General features: G+C 40.0%; 1 protein-coding gene across 8 annotated transcripts in view; it reads right to left on the bottom strand.

Moving 5' to 3' along the window:
• Positions 1-25,475, bottom strand: part of LOC122626440 (ecdysone receptor) — an 81,498-nt gene that overhangs the window by 15,672 nt on the left and 40,351 nt on the right. Inside the window, exons 1-2 of one of the 8 annotated variants that reach the window (XM_043806703.1) lie at positions 19,906-20,653; positions 11,927-12,871 (exon numbers count right to left, since the gene is read on the bottom strand). The exons of 5 other annotated variants lie outside the window; for them this stretch is intronic. In XM_043806703.1, the coding sequence (XP_043662638.1) occupies positions 11,927-12,599 (673 nt within the window). In that variant the 5' untranslated portion in view covers positions 12,600-12,871; positions 19,906-20,653. Of the gene's footprint in view, positions 1-5,153; positions 5,227-11,926; positions 12,872-19,905; positions 20,654-25,475 lie in introns of those variants that run through there. 2 more of the 8 variants (XM_043806704.1, XM_043806710.1) reach the window with 2 other exon arrangements.

Below are 25,475 nucleotides of genomic sequence, written 5' to 3'. Positions count from 1 at the left end.
AACACAGAATGAGACGGCGGGACGTTAGCAATTGGAATCTAATTTAAAATTAGTGCTTACAGGATTGAAATAAATTTAGTCAAGCGACGGCTGCCGGTCTCGGCCCTTTGTCCCTTCGGCCGACTGCTAAAAGCAACAGCAGCAAACTCATTCAAAATGTGTTGACGAGCCTCGGTTCGGTGGATGCCATGTGGCAGGTGGCTTGATCCTGACCGGGAATTGCGGAGAGCTCTGAAGTTTGGAATCGAGATAAAGCTCGCGCAAGCTAGTTTCACTTCGGGTAAATGTAACATAATTATATCTATGTTTTATATCAATATATGGTCCAGTGAGTGTTTAACGATCTTTCCTGGATGATATGCATTTATTATATATAATTATGCGTTCGAATTTGGTGTAGATCCATCACATTGCCAGTGAAACCATTTTACATTTTTGAACAAACATCACAAAAAGTACCGCTAGTCGCCCACATATAACCAACACGTGGGTTGCCAAAAGAATTGTCCGCAATTGCTACTGCCACAAAAAAAATACTTTAACGCATTTTTCAGATAAAGTTTATTATGTTTTATTCCACGCGTAACAGATATAACGACAAGCAAAAAAATGCTCCAAAACTTGTGTGAAGATTGTCGTTGAATATGTACAAACTATACATTTAACACTGCCATTAAAAATCACAAATAATCAAGAGAGTTAGACAATATACTTTTGATTACCAACAAAGAGAAAACATTTTTTCAGCAATAAAACATTATTCGACTTGACATATGCTTTTCATAAGGCACAGTAAAAATTGGTCACCGAAAGCACAACGAAAAAAATATGCGAAAACAATTTAATAAATTACTTTTGATTGTATCATTGTTATTTTAGCAGGAAAAAAAAACACACTCCAATATTATAATTTTATTAAAGAAAGGGGGAAATAAATCACTAAACAAAAACTTGGATCACGGCTTACACAAGGCTTAGAATCAACAAAAAATGAAAGGGAAGTCTAAAAAGAGGGGAGAAAATATTCCAAAGTAAACAGAAATACAATTTCGCTTTGTTTTTGAATGGATAGTTAATCATCAACATCGTAATCATTTCCACCATTACAAAGGAAATTAGTTAAAAAAACCCTGCAAAAGTGGCAACGAGATTTTTGAGAGTAAAAATAGCAAGGAGTAAGAACGAGAAGCAACCAAAAGAGCAAAGGCAAATAGAAATCGCGTGTGCGCTGACGCAGCAAGAATAACCAAAAGTCCAAGTAAAAAATTCGACTATTCCGAACCCACCTCCTTAACCCCTCCACCAATACTACAATTACAAATACAATTTTTCAAATAGTCAACATAAAGGGGGAACGAGACGGCTAGCACGCACAGAAGTTGTGTTATTATTATTTATAATTATTTTTTTGTTGCCAGCACACACACGATTCGAGTCAAAAGTGTGAAGCGTCTTTTGTTTTTTTGTTTTTGCTTTTGTTGCCATATTACGCCTCAACATTTAACCTTGAGTCGGGCGGGTCATCGGCCGTTTTAGCCAGCGAAAACTCTAACGATTTCGTTGTCAGCTACAACTACAATAGTACTCTGTATAACAATAACAAAAATGAGTGTAAAACCTGATGGGAATTACAAAAGTAGAACTTGCTTTGTTAGCTGATCTTGCTACTGATTCTCTTGTATCTGAGTTTGGAGTCATACCTGGCGTATGCGTAATAAATGAATCTCCGTGGGAGGGGTGTAGAAATGGGAGGTTTAAATCTGGATGCCAGAACAATGGGTTTGTTTTATTACCTTTAATTCTTAGTTAAATTTTATGAGGTTCAATTTGCCTCACACATCTCAATTACGATTGAGCCGCCGAAGGTTTAAGACCATCTAAGAATAAAGTAAATTTGTAGACTAACACTGACCTTGTCCAATGCAAAGCAAACTAATTATGTATCGCCTCCTTTTAAGCTAAAAATTCATTCAAACGAGTAAAGAAAACCTCTTGTTTTAATAAAAAAGGTTATTAGCGGTATACTAGCAATAGGATCACCGATTTGGTCAATTGCTGATTTTCAAGATTTCAACATTATTGTATTGTATTATTGTACTCTCCATCAAAGTCATCAGCACATGTCTTTATTAATACTCTCTAATATTTTCGCACAACGTTTTAATGGTTGTTATTTCCCACCAATAAACCTTATCCGTTTCCCTTCGATATTGTTCACTATATGTATGTTTAAGGAAAAAATACTGCAAGTAATGAACGCGAAGTCCCAAACAGCAAAACAAAAATCAATGTATGTACATATAAACGCAATGTCCCTTTCCTGGCCTTCTACTTGACCACGATATATCGGTACATATATATAGGTAGGTATATCCACATATTTTTCGCCAGGTGTGTGCGTTTAATTCAAGTACGCTAGCTACTTTTTTCGTCGGTGCGAATCGAAAATAATTGCCTGACCGTGCGGACTCGATTTATATTCACCAGCATGAATGAACACGACAACAAAAACTTCGAATTTACGGCTAATAAAATTGGGAACCGAAACAAAAAACAAGCCTAATTCTCATTTAAAAGTCTAATATGTACAGGAAATCTACTTAAAATAAAAACAAGAGAGAACGATATAGTTGAGTTCCCCGACTATCTGATACCCGTTACTCAGCTAGTGGAAGTGCGAAGGAGAAATTTCAACACTGACCGTATTTGGCGGTTTGTGGGCGTTAGAGTGGGCGTGGAAAAATGATTATTGGAAATTCGAAAGAAATTTACATGACTAAGAAATGTGTAAAAAAATATCAAAACATTTTTCAAAAGTGTGGGCGTGGTAGTTTTGGTCGGTTTATGGGCGTTAGGGTTGCCGTTTTTTAGATAATCGATAGAAATTTACAATACTAATAAAAATATGAATAAATATCATAACATTTTACAAAAGTGTGGGCGTGGCAGCTTTGGGCGGTTTTCTAGTATACCCTTTTACTCTACGAGTAATGGGTATAAAAACTGGGAAGTGGTAAAGTCCTACACCTAACGCGGCACAATAAGTAAAAAGAAAGTACACAGCCACCAACATTTTTTGTGTGGGTGGTTGCCAGTTGCAATTGCCCAGTAATTTTTTAATTGCTCCTCCGCACTTCACTTGGGCCCAGTGCGTTTATCGTCTTTAATGTACAATGTATCCATATACGCACAAGTAAAAGTGCCTGAAACTGTGTCAGGTTTAGCCGCAGGCATTATTTGTCGGCTGCGAAGGTTGCCGGCTTCAAAAGCCAAGTCCAAGTCTGAGAGTTTGGCGTTACAAATTTCTTTGATTCCATCGATTGTCTAGGCTAAGGTGGGTGTTGCTCGTGCTGATGTTTTTTGTTTTTTGCCAAGCTATAGCTCTTTGACTTTTGAAGGTTTTTGCAAAAAAAAAATCAAAATAAAAAACGGCTTAGCAAATATAAGTAAAGCCGAATAATGTATACACAAAAAAAATGAAATGTTAAATAAGCACGCACTTATTTGCCTAAAATAAATTACAAAAAATAAAATAAAATGTTACAAGGTTAAGCCTCGACAACGGCACGAATTTATTGTTTAAATTGAACAAACAAAAATTTTAGCACAAAAATGAATAATGAGCGAAACTAAATAATGAGAATAATTGGCCTAATTGTTGGCCGATTTTTATTTAGTTTTCGAAATATAATATAACAGTTCAGAAAAGGTCAGCTTGGTGATTTTGTAATGGCGCTACTATAATGATGAATAATTTTTCAAACAGAAATGTGACGGTCCTGCAAAATGTTATTTTGCGTTTATTTATCGGATAACTAATAGGTGAATGTAGGATAGTAAAATGTTAACTAAATCTCCGGTGAGGTAGACAAAATTGTCCTTCCGTTGAAACCACTTGAGTGGTTGGAATATTCCAACAAATATTTTCGCTTTAACTTAATTCCTAAGAATTTTTAGTAGGCGCTTTACGTGCCTGAGGCAATCTGCGTTGCAGCCAACGAATTTTCGCCCATTTTCTACTACTCTCATAGTCATTATCTTATCAGGGTGATGGAGCCGAAGAAAACACGGAGAACAATTCAGCCGCGGAGCGTACTATATTTTGTTTATATTAGGAACAAGAAAAAAGAGCATTGTTTTTATGGCAAAATAAATAGCACAAATGTGCATTATCAGCCAGTGCTGGTATCTAAAAAGTACCTCACACTAACACGCATAGGGGCACACACACTCACGATTCACCAACACACAGGCACTAACCCCAATTCGAACTGAACGATTGCGGGGCACTGTGTTATCACCAACGCCCGAAAAATAGACCCAAGCACAAAAACTCACACCGTTGAGGGACCTCACACCTCTCTACTTCCCCCTCGCACTTTCTCGACGCCCTATTAAAGGGACCCGAAAAAGTGTACTGGGAGCCTCTGAGCGGGGTCTTATTAAGATATTGATTTGCAGCACGCAAATAACGCATCAACCTCAATTACAAACCACTGGACAACTTGAAACGTACCCTGTCCCCAAGTTGAACGAACTTATCAGAAACAACAGCTAGCTAGCTTTGTGTTAAGCGCCTGCGGCTAATTAAAATAATTATTGCTGGTACTTCCGCACTTCTCAGCCTGCAGTTTTAGTAGCCCCGCGGACCCCTGAACTTGAACCCAGCTATGAGTCAAATAAAACTAACCAGCAACGCCGACTGCAAATTAACCAAAATCGTTAAAAGTGAACATAACAACCGACTGCCAGTTCACGAACTCTTTGGGCAAGTGTGAAGGCTAAATAGCTCTGAACAAAGGAAAAACACGTTTGGCTTATTGGAAGTGCCGGTTTGCTGTTCAAAGGCCTATCATAAAGAAGTTGGCTAGTTGTCACTCTTCGGCGCCATTTACATATCCAGATGCCGAAGGAGAGTGTTTGGGCCCATAGCCAAAATACCAAGATACATACATATCTTCTGAAATAAGACGCGATCTGCAAATAGCTAAACTAAGCAGTTTTCTTTTAGGAATTAGCAACTCCAATTTTCGGCCCTAAAAATAAATGAATTTATTTTGTTTATCTTTACCGTAACGAGTATTAAAATAATTAAAATTAAAAAAAAGAATTATTTGTTATGATTGCTAACTAACAGAAATAACAACATTTACCTTTGAGGAGGAAGACAGGAGGCAGTCCAATTCTGAGATTAGTTTGAGAAAGCAGCATACACAAAACTATTCCGATTACGACAACGATTCATTTTTTCCAAGGTGCGTGCGTCCTATGCGAGCCAAATCGCCTCAATCACCTTATGGCCATTACAATGACGCCTAACGCTGCAAAAGCTACAATCACCGCCGAGTGCCCTCTCTCTCGCACAGTCGCCTGGCGTCCCGCTTCACACACGCACGCCGTGCGCCCCAGAAATGCGTGTGCGTTTCCAATTTGGGTTACACTCATTGTGCGCCGCCGAATGCTGCCCTACTTTTGAGATACAGATATTCAATACCCGCGCGGGAATACGTAGCTGTAGCTGCCCAGCCGGCAATTGGAGTCCGCTTGTTTGGGGCTGCGTTCTGTCCCCAAAAACCAATAGTTAGTTACGATAGGCTACCGATCGGCTTTTCCGACCTTTTCGCCGGGCTGCACAGCTGGGACGAACACCGAATATCGTTTTGGGGTTGTGTTTGTTTGGGTTAATGGACAGATCCAGGTCAGTCGCCCACATGATGGATTCACAAGTGTTGTTTCATCAGTCATCATTTATTCAAAACATGATGAAAGCTAATGTTGTGTCTTGAATTTATCTAAATAAATAAATGTAATTCTACAAATTGCTAGTATGGAAGGTGTGTGTGTATTATCTAAAAGTTCCGTAAGACTTTTGACCTATCAGAACTACAAGTGACTGAGATAAAGTAACTAAAAGACACTTTTTATGTATGTATCTCTCAATATGACCTCAGTCAAGTGTCCTACATGTAAGTAAGACTGCTTGTAGTTGGGCTAAGCACCAAATCCAGTGCTCAATACATACTTCCTTAATTGATTGTGAAACCGTACTCTGCAAGACATCTTCAATATAAATTGCCACCAGCAGCAGCTCTCATTTCTCAGCCGATTGGTTGAGTAAAAGGGATAGGGGTAAGGCAGAAGAAATTAAATTCTTCTGCATAAAAGCCTTTCCAGCATTTTCCTAGGTGTTGTGATTGCACTTCGGATACGTCGATTTCAAGCGGCCCATGCTGAGTGGGAATATACATACATACAGCTAATGGCTGATGTCGTGGCGAGCTAGCTGACCTACTTTCCGGCACGCACTATCAGACACTCCGCCCACAGCCACCTCCACACTTGTCCCCACTTGCTTGGTCTTACTCGTTAACGCTCGGCGTTCGTAATCAAGAAAACTTAGATAAGGGGCCTGTTCGTGGTACACATACCTGTAAAGAGAGTATGAAAATGTTCGGTTAGTCAATTTTATCTAAAAACGGGAAGATACGTCATTTAAATCTAAACTAAAACAAGAGAGAACGCTATAGTCGAGTTCCCCGACTATCTGATACCCGTTACTCAGCTAGTGGAAGTGCGAAGGAGAGTCTTCAGCACTGACAGTTTTTGGCGGTTTGTGGGCGTTAGAGTGGGCGTGGCAAAAAGTTTTTTAGCAAATCGATAGAAATTTAGAAGACTAATACAAAAATGAAAAAATATCAAAACATTTTTCAAAAGTGTGGGCGTGGCAACATGAATCGACAAACTTGCGCTGCGTCTATGTCTCTGGAGTCTGTATGCTTAGTCTCAACTTTCTACCTTTTGTAGTTCCTGAGATCTCGACGTTCATACGGACGGACAGACGGACAGACGGACGGACAGACGGACATGGCCAGATCGACTCGACTATTGATCCTGATCAAGAATATATATACTTTATATGGTCGGAAACGCTTCCTTCTGCCTGTTACATACTTTTCAACGAATCTAGTATACCCTTTACTCTACGAGTAACGGGTATAAATAGAAAAGTGGGGGTCGCGAGTAAAAAAAATCAATTCTAGTGGATTTATTTTTTTTTATATCAGACATTGCGTGACAACCTCTCGACAAATCGTTGGGTGAGGGGTTGAGCATACGTAATATTGTCCTCTTAATGGAAATCACCTCATTTGCGGCAAACAAGATAATTATGGTCAACAATTATTTTAATAAACTAATCATATGGGTTGTGGTAGCCAGAAAATGCAAAGAAAAATAAATAAATTATCACATTTTGCGAATTGGAAGGCTGTTATGATGTGCAAGGGCTTAATAGTAGCAAATATTCAAATATTGGTAAAACTTAATCTTTACAATAATGAAATTGATTTTTATTTTGCGCGCGCGTTATTAAGCTCGGAATGGTTATTGAGCATTAAATTTAAAGAGATATGCCAAATACTCGTTTCAGGAGAAGTTAACCATTCCTATCTTTCAGAGATCGGGCATATAATACATGCATACATCGAAGAAAAAATTTAAAAAAAATCTCCAAAGTCTAGTTTGATTAAATCAATCAGCGAAAAATAGGAGCTGCAGTTGAGATTTCTCCTCACACTGCGTACTTGATTTCCAAGAGTCTTTCGCCGCTTCCAATTCGCACTTTCCTCCAAATGCTGGCCGCCAGCTTATTTCAAGTTCACTATCGACAAACGGGCAGCAAACAATGAATAATTTATGCAGAAATGATTATGTCGCTGGTGCAGTAGCGAGGAGGGGAGGGAAAATTGCCAGCAATCAGCGGCGCATAAATCAAAAATGTTGTTTTCATTAATCCATCAGGCATCTCCCTCTTCATGGGGCCATCTCGATCTGCCGCGGTGCAGCTGAACACGAACATGAAAATGAAAAAAAGAGGCGAGGCAAAAGTGGAAAATCATGGCTCAGCTGCGAGCAACAACAACTTTCACCCGTCCAAAGAGCGAGATGGGCAGAAAGAAAGTGAGACAACTAATGCTCTTATAGAAGCTCAAAGTAAAGAAAGTTAAGAAACAGAATTCACATTTGTCTTGTAGTTGCTGGTGTTGATGTTGTTGTTGTTGTTGGTGAGCAGCTAAAACTCGTTTGGGGAGTAGAAGAAAGTTGCCTCGGCCGCTTTAAGAATGCTGGACTAATTGGACGGCAGGGAGAAAGAGATAGCTGTAGACCAGGGCTGGCCAGTGTGTTAGTTGGTCGGCATTGGTGTCCCTAGTTGCGGGAAAATTATCTCTCTCACTTCCCTTTTCTGCCCCAAGGCGATCTTTTCCCCTCGGCCCTGTCTCTTAGCGATTGCTTAATGCCAAGTATTCTCGGAATATTTGGTAATTTTTTCTCTGCGTTTTGTTTGTTTGTTCCATTTGTCTGCACTTTCTCTCACTCTCTCTCTCTCTCTCTCTCACTCTCTCTCTCTCTCTCTGTTTCACTCTCTTTTCACTTTTTGTTTCTAATCAAGAATAGAAACAGACACTCGGTCCGGTTTTACGAAAATATATTTATACAAAAATATTTCACTATTTTTTTGGCTTTTTTTTTGGGCCACATTTGTGCATACACACTACTGACATAGTTCGGTCTTTCTATTATAATTATTAATAATATTTGTGTGTGTACAGTGGGGCAGAGCGAAACTTCCGCGGATTAAAACATTTAATACTGTTTTGGACATGAATTCATCCACAATCTGAGTAAGTTATTTTCTCGTAAGCCGTAATGAGCTGTTTTGATTATAATATATAAGTATGGTCTGTTTTTTTTTAAAATTATTTTAACAGATCTGATTAACTTAACTACATACATAATCTATTACATCTCTGTCTCGCTCTTTCGCACCTTTTCAGCTGTCTCTGCTGCGATTAATCGTATCTCGCATCAATCAAATTTAAAATTGTATTGACCAATGAAGCATTTTTAGTGCCGTTGACTTGCTTTTAGTCACAGCTGCAGGCTGTTGTGTCATTAACCTAAAAAACGTGTTTGATTAGAACGGCAGTTCGAGCGAGAGGGGGCTTAATTGTGCTTTATTGCACTCAATCACTGCTTCCCTCTTTCTCTACCTACATATACATAAGTAAATTACTGCTACCAAGTACAGCTATCATGTACATCATGTGCACGTATTGTACATCAGCTAACTAACCATGTGGCATTCTTGCTTTTTAAATCTTTAGAATATGAATCACGTGGAATCGCGTTTCAGAGATAAACAATCACCCTATTATGCACAAATGTGCTTGTGTATTAAAACATTTCGAATAGTTATACTAGAGGTTCCGAAGTCTACTAATTAGTATCCAAAACTCCGATATCGGCATGTCAGAATTACAGTTGTAAGACAATTAAAATAAGCATGGCCAGGAGTCAAAGTCAAGCGACAGTCAAAGGGACTTATCAATGTCAGGCGACATTCTCGCATTGCAACTACAAACAAACGAAACAAATACCCAGTCGCAGCAGCAAAGCAACATCTCGTTTACAGCAACTGTGAACACAATGTATCTACATAATACTGTATCTGACTGCAGGAGCGGGTGGTGGGTGGGCGGTGAAGAGTGATAGCAGTTGCAAGTGAACGAGAGAGAGTGAACGAGAGTCGGTGAGTGGGCGGAGGGAGGAAGAGGGGGACGGGGGCGAGGGAGGCGTGTTCTTGGCGCTCCGCTTCGGTGCTTCACGAAGTGCTTCGTGTTCGCATGATCGCGATTGTCGATTGCTGACAGCAGCACAAGCAGTAAAAACAACAACTGAAACAACACTGTGAAATGGCGGCACAAAATCATTGACCTCAATTTTTCGTCATGCGAGCACACACCAACATTTGTTTGTATGTATGTACTTCGGGTCTTGCGGTAATTGCATAGGTGTGCGAGAGTGCAAGTTAAAATAAAAGGCAAAAAACAATACAAATAAGAAAAACTTGCCAACGGGCGTTATCGTTCGCCAGCACTGGTATTTTGCCTAAATTATTTGCCATTGTAGGACGACTGTTGGTTAACTTCATTTACGGTCGTCCTTGAGCATCGGAACCCGCTTTAAACCAATTATTCACATACATACTCATGTTTATCATAAGACAGTGCGAATATCGAGCCACCCCAGTGGGTTGACAAAAGAAATGCAAATAAGCTGGACGTCATGGGAGAGAATTGAAACGAAATGAGATGAGGCGAAACGAGCAGCCGTTGTGCACAGACACGCAACCGAGTTTTGCTGCTGCTGCAACAATACCACTTTTTTCAGGGGGCAAGGTTATGTACTTGAGCTTTTGTTCTGTACATCACGTTCGACAGAGCAGGACAGCCCGCTACGCGAGAGAGACAGGGCTGACGTCAATGTCCTTGCGGATTACTTGGCCTCTTTCTGGGTCTTGGCCCAAATGCAGTTGTGACCCAGTTTGAATTTTTGGGGGAATCAAACTCGGACTGCACTTCAAAGCTACCTTAGTCACCAACCGAAAGAGGAAACCCAAATTCAGAGTATGTAAATATCCAGTTTTTTAACTACACTTTCCTTGAGTTATGTGCAATACTGACTTGCAATGCGATATGTTCAAAGACTGCGAGATAATAACTTAATATTTGCATTTCCCACAATTGAGATCTGGGACAATCTGTTATCTTGGTTGCATAGTAATTCATTCAGATAACATTGTTTTGTTCAATACTTTGCAGAAATATAAATTTAATGAAGCTGAATGCATATGATGCGAGTAACCCAGCTTACTTCTACTCCAGAATTCATATCTTTAAAGCTTAAATTAAAAAAAATTAATTCTGTTTATATTATTTAATCTAACCGTATTTCAATATTATTATAAATTATAAAAATGTCTGTGCACTTACTCGTTCCATGAAACGTAGACGTAGGCAGAGAAAACGGCATTACTTACTTCTATAAACTTGACCTGCCCCACCCGCCTGTACAGAGACAAATACAAGCCCATGACCCAGGCGCCAGCAAAGACGTCTCGATTGCAGATATTGGCCTTGAACTCTCGTTCGCGTCGTCAATCGAATTGGGTCAAATGCAAATGCTGTCCTGCAGTTGCTGCTGCTGCTTCTGCTTCTGCTTCTTTTCCTGACCTGACCTGTCCTGGATTAGCCATTTGGCACGAGGTCAGTGCCACGGCAACGACCAAAGGCGAGCACGAATCGCTCGAGATGACGTCACTGCTTCCCTGCTCAGCAATTGTAGTTGCAGCACAAACAGGAAGCGAAGAGTCGAGAGCCGAAGAGCACATCGCAACAGAACTCAAGTAAAGAAGCAGCATTCCTTCAGCTCTCCCTTTTCCGGCTGCTCGTTGCAGGGAGGCCCTAAATATAGAACGACTTGAGGTAGGTTCGAGCTCAACAACGGGCGTTGCATCAGCAGCAGCCTCAGAAAGGCAAACCGCCAAACCGCCCTTATGACTACATATGGCCCGGTGCAGCGTCTACATGACATGCACTCGTCCACGACACTGCTGATAGTGTGGAGAACAACAATGCTGGCTGCCTGTGTGCGTGTTTATTGCACTCAGCAGCAAGCGAGCTCCTGATGATCCCGGAGAAGCGAACGAAGAAACATAAAATGGGCGTCATAAAGGATTTTCGCATATTAAATATAATTGGACCACTACATCACTAGACAAACAGATACTTAAATACCAAAAACGAGAAAGAACTAACGAAAATCTGTGTTTTAAACTAAACTTAGAAATCGTAACATTTGGGTAACGACCTTCCTGACATCGTTTGGTTCTTTTTTTAATATTTTATGCAGTTTTCAGGAAATTGACCATAATAGGATTCTATAAGGTCGTGATTTTAAGAAATTCGTATGTTGTGAGGATACAAGCTTAAGGAACTCCATTTTGTACAACGACTTTAAGAAGCACGAAAAATAAACAATTTAACGCAACTTAACTGGCTTGCTCTGTACAGTTTATAGATCTTACCTGAAGATATAGAATTTACCGAATCGCTTCGGGGCGTGTGCTGCATTCCTAGGCCTCCCATTCCGCCTCCGCCCACTCCGACACCCACTCCGCCGCCGCCTCCTACAATTCCGATAAGACCATTTGGGGTGCCATTCGCGTGGTGAAGAATACCCATTCCGCCGATACCTCCCCCGCCCCCCAGGTTCTGCTGAAGGTGAAGCGGGGTGGTTGGCGTTGAGGGGGTTGTGGAGTTGATGAGGCCTTGGCCATTCTGAACCTGTGGCTGCATTCCATTGAGGCCCTCATTGAGCATCCCGTTGGCCAACGCGCCCAGATTGGTGGCACCCGGCACATATTGGCTATTGGTGGAGCCTCCATTCCCATTCGCGTTGCCGTTGATCGGGATGATGGTTGTCTGAGCGGGCAGGGTGCTAGAGCACCCGTGCATGGCCAGCGTGATGACGCTCTGCTGCTGCTGATTCAAGCCATTGCCGTTGGAGCCGCCGAACGAACCGGATTCGTTGCCGCAAAGCCAAAGCTCCTGATCGCAATAGTCGTGCGAGTCCAGGGACGAGGGCGACATGTTCACCCCCGAGGGCAGGACGAGCCCGTTTGAGGAGGACGTGACTTCCGACGACGACTCCTCCGGTAGACGCATGAAGCCGCCGTTGTTTGACCAGCGCCGCTTCATCCTCTGGTAGCCAATGGCCGCCGTTTTGGGGCCGTTTTCCGTTCACTTGGCGTCGGCTGGGGACAAGAAGCTTGTCCCTGGCAATTGGTCAATATGTGGAGAAGCACTCCTGTTGCTGTGCAAAGCTCGGTTATGCAGCTAGAGGTTCTGCTCACTTCTGGCGGTGTTTTGTGAAATTTTGTGACGGAGCTAGTATTTTTTGCGCACTTGCTTGCGTTCAAAATACATTTTCGCCCGAATTCCTGCTCATTTCGTGCGGGAAACAATCAGAGCTGTAAAAAAGAGTGGGTACAACCCATAAAGATGACTCAAAAGTGCCCCAGAGAAACCAGTTCTAGGCTTTATTTTAACATTTTGTGGTCACACTGGAAAATGAACGGTTCAACGCACCTGGGCGGGGGCAAGCTCATGAAATTTTCATTTCATTTAATTGCAAATTTTCGCATTACCTTGAACACGGCACTGGTCTGAAGCTAAGCCCAGAGAGAAGAAAGCTTGCCCAGCAAAAAGGAATACGTAATTCTTGAATAGATCAACCCGTGCCTCAGTATCTTAACGCGAATTTCCAGTTCTTTTACCGAGAGCTCTACTTAAGAGATTGCAAGCATTTGATAAGCTCGCTCTAACTGAATTTATAGTCATATAGAATGGTATATAGTAGAACGTATAGAATAAGTTGACCCGAAGGCGGAATACATTTTAGAAACAATAAATCTTTTTTTTCTTAAAGGTGCGATTTATTGTCATGGCGAATCTTAATTGTCTCAAAAATTAATAGTCTACTTGATTCGCGTACATAACTTAACTCGGCTATATTTCGTTGTATTTCACTAAATATGTACTTTTAACTTCCTAACCATTTAACGGCTCCCATTTTGGGTAAACATATGTATATTTGATCTAAAAGTCACTGGACAGTACACCCACTCCCCCTTGCGTGACATGTACAAATCTACATTCGTTTCTTTTGGAAAGCCGCTAACTGCTGAGACTTAATTAGTGAAAGTCAATCGCCAGCGTAGACAATTGGCATAAATATTAAATGCAAACGACCCAATAGTTTGTATTGACGATTGTCAACTTATAAACCATGGCTGGTCAGTGCGAGATGCGGATTAATCAAATTACCAAAGTCGAGAATCCTCTGCATTTCTGCACGATTGACTCACTCTGCGATTTACAGGTGAATCATTATTTTGTATACTGGATTTCGACAGTTTCAAGCTGTGTGTTTTCTTCCCCAAGCGTATTCTTTTATGGTCTACCCACCATTAAGAGACCGGCACAACAAAACCGAGAGGAAAGAGCTAAGCGATAATAAAAATAAAGCAAAAGTCTGAACTTTTCGTCTCTTTGTGCTTGCTATAAGGCACTAAAACTGGTTTTATGCCGTACTCATCAGCCAAAGAGCAAGCGGGACAATAAAAAAGATTAGAAAATTCGAAAAGAATCTCGATCAAGCGCAAAGTGAAGAACAAGGTAAACTGCGAAGAAGTAGTCAGAATGAAAAGAAAAGGGAAGACTAGTCTAAGCTCGCGTGACGAGTGAAGGGGGAGGGCGAGTCGGGATTTTGGCCCGCATTAAGGAAAAAACCTGTCGCCCTCGCTGCCAAAGTCGCTGCCGACTGAATTCGTCGAGCAGCAACACAAAAACAATGAAAACAGGTTGTTCTTTGCCGTTTTTGCTTTGTTGTCTACAAAAATAATTCTGAAAACATCGGAAGAAGCAGAGACGGAACGCGTATTTATCGCATTCGGAATATACTACACACATTATATATACGGGGTGTATATGAGCGAGATGCGCAGCGATACACATGCGTACGCGACATTTATGGCATTTTTGTGGACTTGTTGGTTTTTATACCCGTTACTCGTAGAGTAAAAGGGTATACTAGATTCGTTGAAAAGTATGTAACAGGCAGAAGGAAGCGTTTCCGACCATATAAAGTATATAAAGTATATTCTTGATCAGGATCAGTAGCCGAGCCGATCTGGCCATGTCCGTCTGTCCGTATGTACGTCGAGATCTCAGGAACTACAAATGCTAGAAAGTTGAGACTAAGCATACAGACTCCAGGTACATAGACGCAGCGCAAGTTTGTCGATTCATGTTGCCACGCCCACTCTAACGCCCACAAACCGCCTAAAACTGCCATGCCCACACTTTTGAAAAATGTTTTGATATTTTTTTATTTTTGAAATAGTCTTGAAAATGTATATTGATTTGTCAAAAAAGTTTTTGCCACGCCCACTCTAACGCCCACAAACCGCCAACAAATGTCAGTGTTGAAATTTCTCCTTTGCACTTCCTCTAGCTGGGTAATGGGTATCAGATAGTCGGGGAACTCGACTATAGCGTTCTCTCTTGTTGTTGATGTTCACTGTTGCGTTGCCACTTTATTTTGCCCACTTAACTTTTTCTGGGGTTTTCCTTGTTTCAGGAGTTCAGGTTGAAATACAAACGACGTTGAAGAAGAGTCAAAAAGGCAAACACGCTTCTTGAGCTCCCTGTTTAAATTTTAGTAATAGGAGTCAAACAGGACGGAGTAATAGATTTAAGGAATGGTGAGACAGAAAACTGAGATAAAGTTAATCTCTATTTATAAAATCTTAAAAAGTTCAAAGTATTTGGAACTTTAGTAGCCAAAAGTTTTCCATTAGGTTCATGTATCGGTGAATGGGATCTACGGTCAATTATCACGAACATAGTTATGCAAATTCAAAATTCAGTTGCATTATACTAAATTGAACCGGTGTCTTTTAAACAAAATATGTACTTTGTTGAAGATCTTTAAGACAATTGCACCATATGGTTAAATTATTTAAAATCGTATGCTAACAACTACCCATTTTCCTGAATCGAATGGCAGGGATTCTTTCTAAAAATTCCATTGATTCCTAACTTAACCCATTTAACCCCAAAAACTTGACTGACCCCTGATTATAGTAGGAATAACCTGCTGGAACGCTTACTCTGCAAAAGTATGTCAATGACTGGCACGCGAGGCCCGATGGTTAGGAGTCCCCCTCTTATTCCTTTTATTAATTACCAACCCTCCCAAACAACGTTTCAAATGCAATAAACTTCATTAACAATTGTACACGATACTTAACTCAAGGGGTGGTGGTCAAATAAGCTTATGTTGGTGCCTTCAGCTCTGGTAGAGCGAAAACCATTAAACATCCGTTCCCGGATTGTCCAGCAGGAATAATATAATAGGCAAATGAGGAACGAATACTTCTGCGAGCGGATCATTTTAATTTCCTGCTGTTATTTTCCTGCACGTAAAAATAGTGCCGCGTGATTTCCATTTGCTGATAAGTATGCGTTACATATGCGTTACAATCCCACAAATTCCTCTTAAGGAAGAAAGACAGTGAGTAGTGAACCAAATGACCGATATTTAACCAAATTTACTTGCAGGCGATAACGTCATTGACCGTGCCAACCGTATTTAACTCATAACTTGTAAAATACTCATCACTTAAAAATATTTTACATAAATTAGAAAGGAAAATAAATATAACACTAAATTTTGTTAATTTCAGGATCACCATTCATTCATTCATAATTCACAAGAGCATGACCAAATCGAAAAGAAAACGCAGCTTTGCGATTAAGGTCTTAGCAAATAAATCAGACTAACTAGCGACAAAAATATACCCCAACACAATACCAAATTTAAACAAATGCAGGTTCAGCGTATCTTTCCGCGAACTCAGTTGAATGCGTTTCTTTATTTTCATTGTGATTTTTTAAAAGTTTTCTAATTTGGTTAAACATGAAAAATTGTGCCATTGACACATATCCAATATTTCGCTTAAGACAAAACCAAAGTAAGCTGGTGGAATTCGCTTCAGTTGGAATTGGTGTGGTATGCTTTCGGAATAGAACATGCATCGTAAGATTTCAATAAAGTTTTGTTAACTTTAGAAGATTATGAAATTTTATGGCTTCCATTAGCAAAAACTAGAACACATCTTGTTTTCAATAAGTTGGCTATAACATGGAACCTACATTTCCATTAGACGCATCTTCAGCTCTGTATTCCTTCAGCTGCCTACTTTCCCAAGCAGATCTGTCGACAAAGCTAGATATCGCACAGTCTCCTTTTATTAATTCACATGTTCTTTTCAATTCTATCGACCAAAGTCTTTGCACAAAAAATCAATTAGCAATAAAAGCTATAGAAACTTTTTAATGCTATAGCTGAAAAAGATTTATAGCATTTCGCGATGGTCCGCTTTCGGCTTATTCAGAGCACTTAGCAACAACAGGGCACGCGTTTGAAATAATGGAACAGCAAATAATATATTAAATAATATTTAAAACTTTGTATATCCTTAAGACAAATACAGCTTAATAACCTTGAAGCATCAAATAAATATAAGTAAAGATAATAGGTGGCAAGAGGAAAAAACCCTAGCGACGCGTCACGTCTGGCCCAAAGTTTAGTAAAACTGGTTAATGTTAAGTGGCCCGGCATTAAAAATGCGCTTGAATCATTTCCTTTTCCGGTTAGTTGGTGTCTGTCTTGCTTTCTGCGGCGTCTCGATTTGCATTTATAATCAATAATACTAATGGTCTGACCTTTCTTGACGACAAAGAAGACACATTAAACCCAATATAGAATGACAGCGCACTGTGTCAAACAAGATTTAAGACTTATAGATGAGGCTTAGTAAATAATAAACCACACTAACTGAACTACATAACTCATTGTTTTTACAAAAATAATACATTTAATTGACTTGTCTAACGGTATTTTCCGGAAAAGCAACTGATCACAATTAACAAAAAACTGATTTTTTTTAAATAAGTCATTGAATTTATTAGTTACAAGGGAAAAGTCAATGCTAAGAATGACGACGCCAAAATCCGCTTGCTCCTCAGACAACTGAGCAAGTTTCTAAAGACTTAAACTTTACGATTTATTACAACTACATTTTCGCGTTGTTCGGATGATCGACAACAACAATATAATTGTTTTGTCTACTTGGAAAGCAGTGGAAAGTCATAAAAACTCTCGTCGTCGGCGATTGTCTGCGAAAGTGTTGGCAGCTCGACTTTGTTACTGGTCTGCGAAAGTCCACAAGGCACAACTTGTTCCAACCTCAATTGCTTTATGGCAGGCTACTGTTAAATGCACATACACAGATTCGGTCTATTCAGACCAAACGGGAAGGAAAACCATCTGGAAAAGGCTGACAAGATAAGGAACTCAATGCAATTGATACAAGAGCACATACAATGACACCTGTTTGCCATTGCCGTTCCCCATTTTCATCCAAGGGTTGAAAAACGGAGTGGTGCTCTCCCTCGTGACCCACTGGTCTGTACCCATCAGTTTGGCCGCCCCAGTAGTGGTTATATGGAGCCTTTTGGGGTTGTGTTGGACACTTTGGAAACAATTATGGAAGATGGTATTTCAATTATCCAGGCTCATTTGAATTCGAGCTAAATACTCATAATTGTTGATACAGCCATGTCTGCGCCAGGAATATCAGAAAACTAAGCACTCTTCCGAATATGCAGATCCTTTGGCTGGGACTTCTGCAGTGGGTGGCTAGTGGGTACGTTCGATTTAGTTCTATAATTCTTACATGTCACGAAGAAAAACACCTACAGCTTAGTGTCATTTAAATTCGCCCATTTAGATTAAAGCCCCAAACTAAAAATTCATAGAGGATAGTGATGAAAAAACACTGGGAATTCGGTTTTCTCAGCATGGTGGAACTAAAACACTGAATACCATGTATAGACATACATGAGTCTATATATTTGCATAAAATCGCATTTAAATTTGCCATTTGGCCACTTTAATGTCCCATAAAACATAAACAACAGCGGCAAAGACGAAGTGGTCGACGCCATAGGATATAAGCTACTCTTTTGTGCCGTTTGTTTGTGTCCAGAAAGTGTAGCAAAAAAGAAAAAGCTAATAACTTAATGTGCAAAAAGCAGTATAAAAAGAGAATCTCTAGTCAAGTGCTTCGACTAAAAGATACCGGGCACTCTGTTAACAAATTTCAAAGTAAATATGCAATTCAGAACCAACCCAATGGCGCTTTTTATATTATGCGGGCGGGACAGTTTTTCGAATTTATGTGGGCTTGAGTGGACTAGGCCAAGGCTAGCAATAAACTTGCACAACTCAGGCACCGCTAGAACCTATATACGGTGTAAGTAAGTGGTATCAAAAAAGAAAAGAGCTATTAAGGTAAAACTATAAGCAGACCCGCCCAGGAAACGATGGCGAACGGGTGGCGGTAAGTCGGCGGTGTAAAGGGGATGGGACAAGTTAATTGTGGGAGAGTCAAACTAATGTTGGGGACTTTAATGAAACCTAAGCGTAAACTACGCTGTTACCTTATGTATCATTGCCTTAAAAAAGGGAAACCTTAGCGCATATCCAAGAGGACTTCATGAGCATAAAATATGTCGCAGTACCTTTTAAGAACTATACCAAAAAAATAGAACTTAAATCCATAAAATTTGAAACTTTTTTAAAGAAGAATTATTATATTTATTGGAGCCAAAAAAAAAAAAGGCATATGTATGAAGGTATATGTATGTATGTATAAGAAAAAATAAATTCTAAATTATAGTTTGACTAGTCCTCTAGCTCGTCAGACCAATAGAGTTTACATGTTCACCAGCTGTTAGAGATTGATTTTAGAGCCTTTTGTTGCCACTCAACAAATCGAATATGAATACACCGAATTAAACTTCATCAACAGAATATACATATGTAAAAGTTAGAGTAAATCTGTTTGCTGAGTTCAATGAAAGCCCACTTGAATTTATTGAAATACATGCTAATTACGCAGTCGAGTGATTCCCTAGATGTCCCTCTACACCGTGGAACTATAGTGCCCGTGCCCGAAGTACGCACGCGAAATACACAATTTTTAACGTTCTCTCTTAACAGTCTGTCAGTTGTCAAGCCCATAATTAATGTATTGCCAATCGAACCCCCATCCCGAACATGTGTATCATTTTGGGACATCATAATGCCTGTGTCTACAACATGTATTCATCTATGCGAACAAATGATCTGTGTGTCTTGGCATTGAAAATATGTAGTAATGCATGTAGTTTTCATTTCGGCTGGATGAATAAGAAATGGAAATTGGTTTTGCTCATACAAAGTGACAAGTGCGCCAAGACAAACACATTAGGGCCTAAGAAAATCGAAAATGGTTTCCGCTTCCGAACATCGAACTTGTTGCCCAACTCACATCTTTCGTTTAGCAGTTGACCACAAAATGTTGTTATGGAAAACCAAAGTGCCCACACTCACCATATACGTCATGTACGTCAATATAGTGCGCCAGTTCTGCTACTAATCCAAAAGTATCCATGAGCACACTGCGTTTTGGAGAAAGGTATTCCAGTTGACAAAGCACTATTTGGAATGTTGGATAAAATCTTTTCACTACCTTTATGTATATGTAAGAGGATCCACGGCACAAATCCCTCACACACTCGCGCACTATCTTCGATATATGTAATATTGTGGATGCGGAAAAAGTCACAGACGACGACTAGACGGGCTTCTTATGTCTGTGTGTCACGTTGCTGATGTTTGATTTCGAGTTCTGGCTTTCGTTTGTTCCTATTTACATTTAGGTCCCGCTAAATTTTCTCAACCGCTGCACTAGGCAGCCGCCATATAATATTTGTACAAATATGAATATATACTCTCGATTTCCGGTTTTTAAGAACTATTTTCTTGTCATTCCTCGCCACATATGTATTTTCACTACTATTTGAGTTTCAGCTACAATGCATTTGCACTTTATATTAATCTCTGACGATGAATTGCACTTGTTGTTTGTTGGGAGAACTGGAATTATTTGGGATTTGTCTAACAATTTCTCATAAATATAGGTGTATATGTGATTTAAACATGTATTTTATTAGGTTACAACATTTTGGGGGGTTTATTTTAAAATGTTCGGTGCTTGGGTTAATCGTACTACTACGTTGTCGTTTTGAATTGTGTGCTGTATTTTGTATCTTGTTTTTAGACGAACGCGATCGGGCTTCGTACGTGCGAGCGAACAACCGTTAACAACAAAGTCCAAAAAAATACTAAATCGAGACGAGCAGAATGTTAAACCACCACAGCAAATCAAACTCACCACACACTAACACAGTCGACGCAAAAAAGAGCGAAAAACAAGACTGCTTCAAAATTTCTCATTTTTTTTATTTCAAATTTTACGCTCTAAAACGAAACAAGAGAGAAAGAGAGTCAAAAGCGGAATCGGCGCTAAGGCTGAATGTGAAACGCAGGCAGAACTCACTCACACAGCTCCAGACACACACACTAAGCAAGCAAGCGACTTGAATGAAAATGCCGATGCAATCCGGCACGTATTTGTATCTGCGAGCTGTGTGCGAACGTATACGGCCGTGTGTGCGTGAGTGCCATCATCGCTTTTATTTCTTGCTGCTTTATTTTCGGTTTTCTACATTTATTTATTGTTTTTTTTTCGTTCATCGCTACTTTTGGGTGCACAAGTGTAAATTCACACGTACATACATACATACATACATTTGAAATATTCTCACAGTGACGCTTTGCAATAGGTTATCAACAATTTCAAATAGGTAAAAGTACGATAAGTCGATTTTATAATTAAGGAACGTAAAACCGTTTTAGTGGAATATATTTATTTGAATAATTACATCAGAAAACAACCTTATTTGTGTATTATTATTATAATGTATTTTTCAATACATCAATAAGATTTAAATTAAAAACAAGACAGAGCTCCCCGGTTATCTGATCGCTACTCAGCTAGTGGAAGTTTGAAGAAGAGATTTAAACACTGACCGTTTTTGGGGATTTGTGGGCGTTAGAGTGGGCATGGAAAAAATCGAGAGAAATTTACAAGAAAACAATGGCATAGTTTTATCCGGCCTGAATGAGTAAAAAATCCAGATAGAGTCAGAAAACCTTAAAGAGTCCTTCGAAGGGCTCAACGAATTGGACTGTTTTCCATTTGTCGGAAGGGAAATCTAACAGAATTCAGTTGTATTGTAGACACCAGTATTTGAAGCAGACACAACTAGACGTAATTGATGTAAAGGAAAAAGATCACCAGGGTAAACAGAATGCAGATCAAACTAACACGAAACAGCCGCAAAAGTATCTTAGTACGTACATACATATACATACATATGTACATACACGTAACGCCGCCGTCTGCTGGGCGACGTATAAATTGCACATTTCAAATACATTGTGGTTAAAAAGTCAGAGCAAAGCGAACCGAGATACTCAGATACAGATACGCACACATCGCTGCAGATAATTGTTTGACCCCTCCCTTTCCTACCGCCCCCCCAACTGCCTATCGAATTGCTACATATTTACTTAACGTCGCTGTGTGCGTTGACTTGACGCTGGGCAAGTTCAAGTGTAGAATGCAATAGAGAATTGCATATGCTAGAGCGAGTTGCTCTCTCGCTCTCTACGCATACGCATAGAAAAGCCGGCAAAATGCAAGGGTAATGGAGATGAGGTGTGGGATTGCGGGGGTGGTCGTGCTGACGGTGACAGTTGTCAGCATGTGGTGAGTTTCGTTCTGTTTGGGGTTGGCTGGACACATTGAACCACAAAAGTTCAAGATGAAAACACAAAATATCAACAATGACAGCTGAGTAGTGGGGACGGCAGAGGCTTGGTGTTCTTCTACTTGTACTTGTTTGGGTATACCAATGCAAACACAGCTGCAACCCATAACTGCTTTTATTATGATTTTCTTCTCTTTCGTCCTTTTCCACATTCTACTCCTCCACACGTCCCTACCTCTTCTCCACTCACATTCTTCTTCTTCTTGGCCGACTGCCAAACGACTCTCAGTTCAGTAGTACACTAGAGCAATTGCTTAGAGTATGGGTGCAACATGTATCTGTGCTTTCCTGTGTATCTGTGTAACTGCATGTGGGCGTGAGAGAGTTTGTCTAGTTTTGGGGGTGAGAGTAGGTGAGAGAGGGGAGAGCGATCAAAGTCATGTGCATGTCTTTTGTTGGGGTAGTTCGTCGGAAAATAAATAAAATAGAAGAGAGCCGAATGCCAAATAGTGAAAACTTGAACTTGCTTGAGTAGACGATACCGTTCATAGAAAGAAAGCGGTTTGATGTGAGTTTATCTCTTAAAAAACAAGTTTTTTTTAAAAAAGCATTGTTGATACCAAATACTACGAATAAATAATTGAAAATCAATTTCCATATGTTCAACCCACTTGAAATGCATAAATATCATGGTTTATTAAGATAGATATGATTTAGATGTACAGATATAGAACACAAACGACCGTTTAGAAACGATTGCTTTTGAGTAAATTCACCTTAAACGAAAATAGACAAAGAACCACTTATTTATATAGCTTGATTAAACTTATAACCAATGTCCTAATCAATAATCACGTTGACCATTTAGTCTGAAACACGTTTTCGTTTAAGATGCAATATATTGCGTATATCCAATTTGAATTAGTTGGCTTTTAGTTGGAACTAGTTCATTCTTATTCATTTTATCCAGTTGTTGCAGTGCACAGATAAACACAGATAACACATAATGTATCTGAGCATCATCCACCAGCTATATTGGCTTCGTGTGTGTATCTATGTGCATTTAGCGAGCGAGATAGCTGGCTAGAAAATAGAAACAAAAGAAAGGACAAAAAACTTGTCTACATGCCTGTCGCTCAAGCTGCAAAATTTATGCGAAGACACACAAATCCACTGAACGACCGACCGACAACGACAACGCTGCCGATGGTTGTTGCTGGTGCCTGGTGTTTTGGTTTTATACCCATAGACAGACTGCACCAATGTGCTTCTGCTTCACAACACCATGCCCCCGCTCACTATCACCATCAAACCATTAAATGCAAAAAAGGCCGACACAGACACAGAGAGAAAAAGATGTTAAATTCACATAAGTAGAAAAAGCACACCAACACTTCAGATATACACAGATATTATTTCTTATTTAGCTTCAGTTTCTTGGGCTTAGTTCATGTAGTTTTAAACGTGCACGAACGTTTTAAAATTTGTGTTATTTCTTTATTTTTTTTGCTAATCTGGTTTGCCTTGTGTGGCTTGGGTTGCTTCGCTTCGGATCCGAGCGGTTCGGCTTGTCTTTTGGTATGATTTTGACTTTGAATCGGGTGCCACAATAAGCAGAGGGCAGGCGTAGAAGGGAGGCAAAGTCAGGTTTAGTGTCGCTCAGTGGCGGGGCGACGTTTTGCAGTTGAGGTAGTCGAAGCCGCAAGACGAAGACTGGAGGAACGGGCAGTAAAAGTGGGCAAAAAGGAATAAAAGACTCCACGTTGGGCAAATTGGCAAAGATTGGCGGTTGTTTACCGATAAGCGCCCATGAATGGGTGACGGCAGTAGTCGACAGACCAAAGGAGAGCAAGTGCCATAGTTATCCAGACGGGCTGTATGTACTATATGTACATATGTAAATACATGGGCCTGCCGCAAGTGGTTGGTGAAAAGGTCATGTACAGACACAGTGGGCCGAATTGAGCAAGTGTAATAAGATTTACGGGGGTTGCCGATGTTTCTTTGTCTAGTTTTATATTACCGCAAAGAAATAGAATAATGCATTTTTTGTATTAAACTTACTTGCAAGATAATTTTACCCATTACTCGCAGATTGAGGGGGTATGCATGATTCGTTAATAAGTATGAAAATCTCGGCATCTGTAAGATTTTGGCATTGTCAATTTTGCCATGCCCACTTTGACGCCCATAACGTTAATATCTATCTGGCCAATGTATTTGCTTATCCATCGTTGATTAAAAAGTTTTGATGTTTTACACTTCCCAACGTGCAATTTTCCAAAGTAGTCTGTGTTCTACTAATTTGCAATTTAATAAGAAAAAAAAGGAAAAAAACGTTGGACTAGGATTCGGTCATTATCCAAGATCCAGTCAATCTTAGAATTGGGCCTGATAGACTCGTAGCTAAGAAAATAAATACTTATTATTAGAAAAGTATAGTTTATTGAAATTTGTTATTCACTTTTTGATATTTTGCTATGTACAAAAAATTGTTGGGGGCTTTAGCAGCCCATTGCGTTTTCATATTTTACAGTGCGAATATTTTATGTTTTGTTGTTTATGTTGACTTGCATGACATTATTTCATAAAAAGTGACAAATTTTGGAGTAAAACCAAACGAGCTCCCAACATTTTTGTAGATGTGTGGCATCCTGGGTGCCAACAATTCTGATTATAATGCTCACTGACAGGTAGTCCCTCAGCTTGCATACTAAGCAAAAACCAGCGTACGAACATACTTAATTGGCGTGCCCTTGTCGCGCCAGTTATCGATAACTATTTCCTGAACAGGTAAACTGGATCGCAATACGGCCAAAACAAAAACTCATCAGTATTCAGGAGGCTGGGGAAACTGAGCTCTTGTTGTGCAAGTGCCAACTCATTGGCTTAGCTGTAAGTGTTGGGTGCTGTAATTGCAACACGCGCTACTGCTTTTCCCGGGGGCTAGGAACTGATGGTCCAGTAAGCACCCGACAATGTTAGCTGATAAAAAAGCTTTTGGCTACAGAAATAACCATGTACTTGCCACAACGCAGTTTGCGTCGTCCGTATTTGGGGTCCCTAAGCACCCACCCAGTCCTACACATCACGCCACCCCACGAACTAAGGCAAACTTGTTATACCCGTTACTCGTAGAGTAAAAGGGTATGCTAGATTCGTTGAAAAGTATGTAACAGGCAGAAGGAAGCGTTTCCGACCATATAAAGTATATATATTCTTGATCAGGATCAATAGCCGAGACGATCTGGCCATGTCCGTATGTCCGTCCGTCCGTCCGTCCGT

The sequence above is a fragment of the Drosophila teissieri genome, chromosome 2L, assembly GCF_016746235.2.
Source record: "Drosophila teissieri strain GT53w chromosome 2L, Prin_Dtei_1.1, whole genome shotgun sequence".
Lineage (NCBI taxonomy): Eukaryota > Metazoa > Arthropoda > Insecta > Diptera > Drosophilidae > Drosophila > Drosophila teissieri.
The sequence above is the reverse complement of the archived record's forward strand: the minus strand, read 5'-3'. Positions and strand labels throughout refer to the sequence as shown.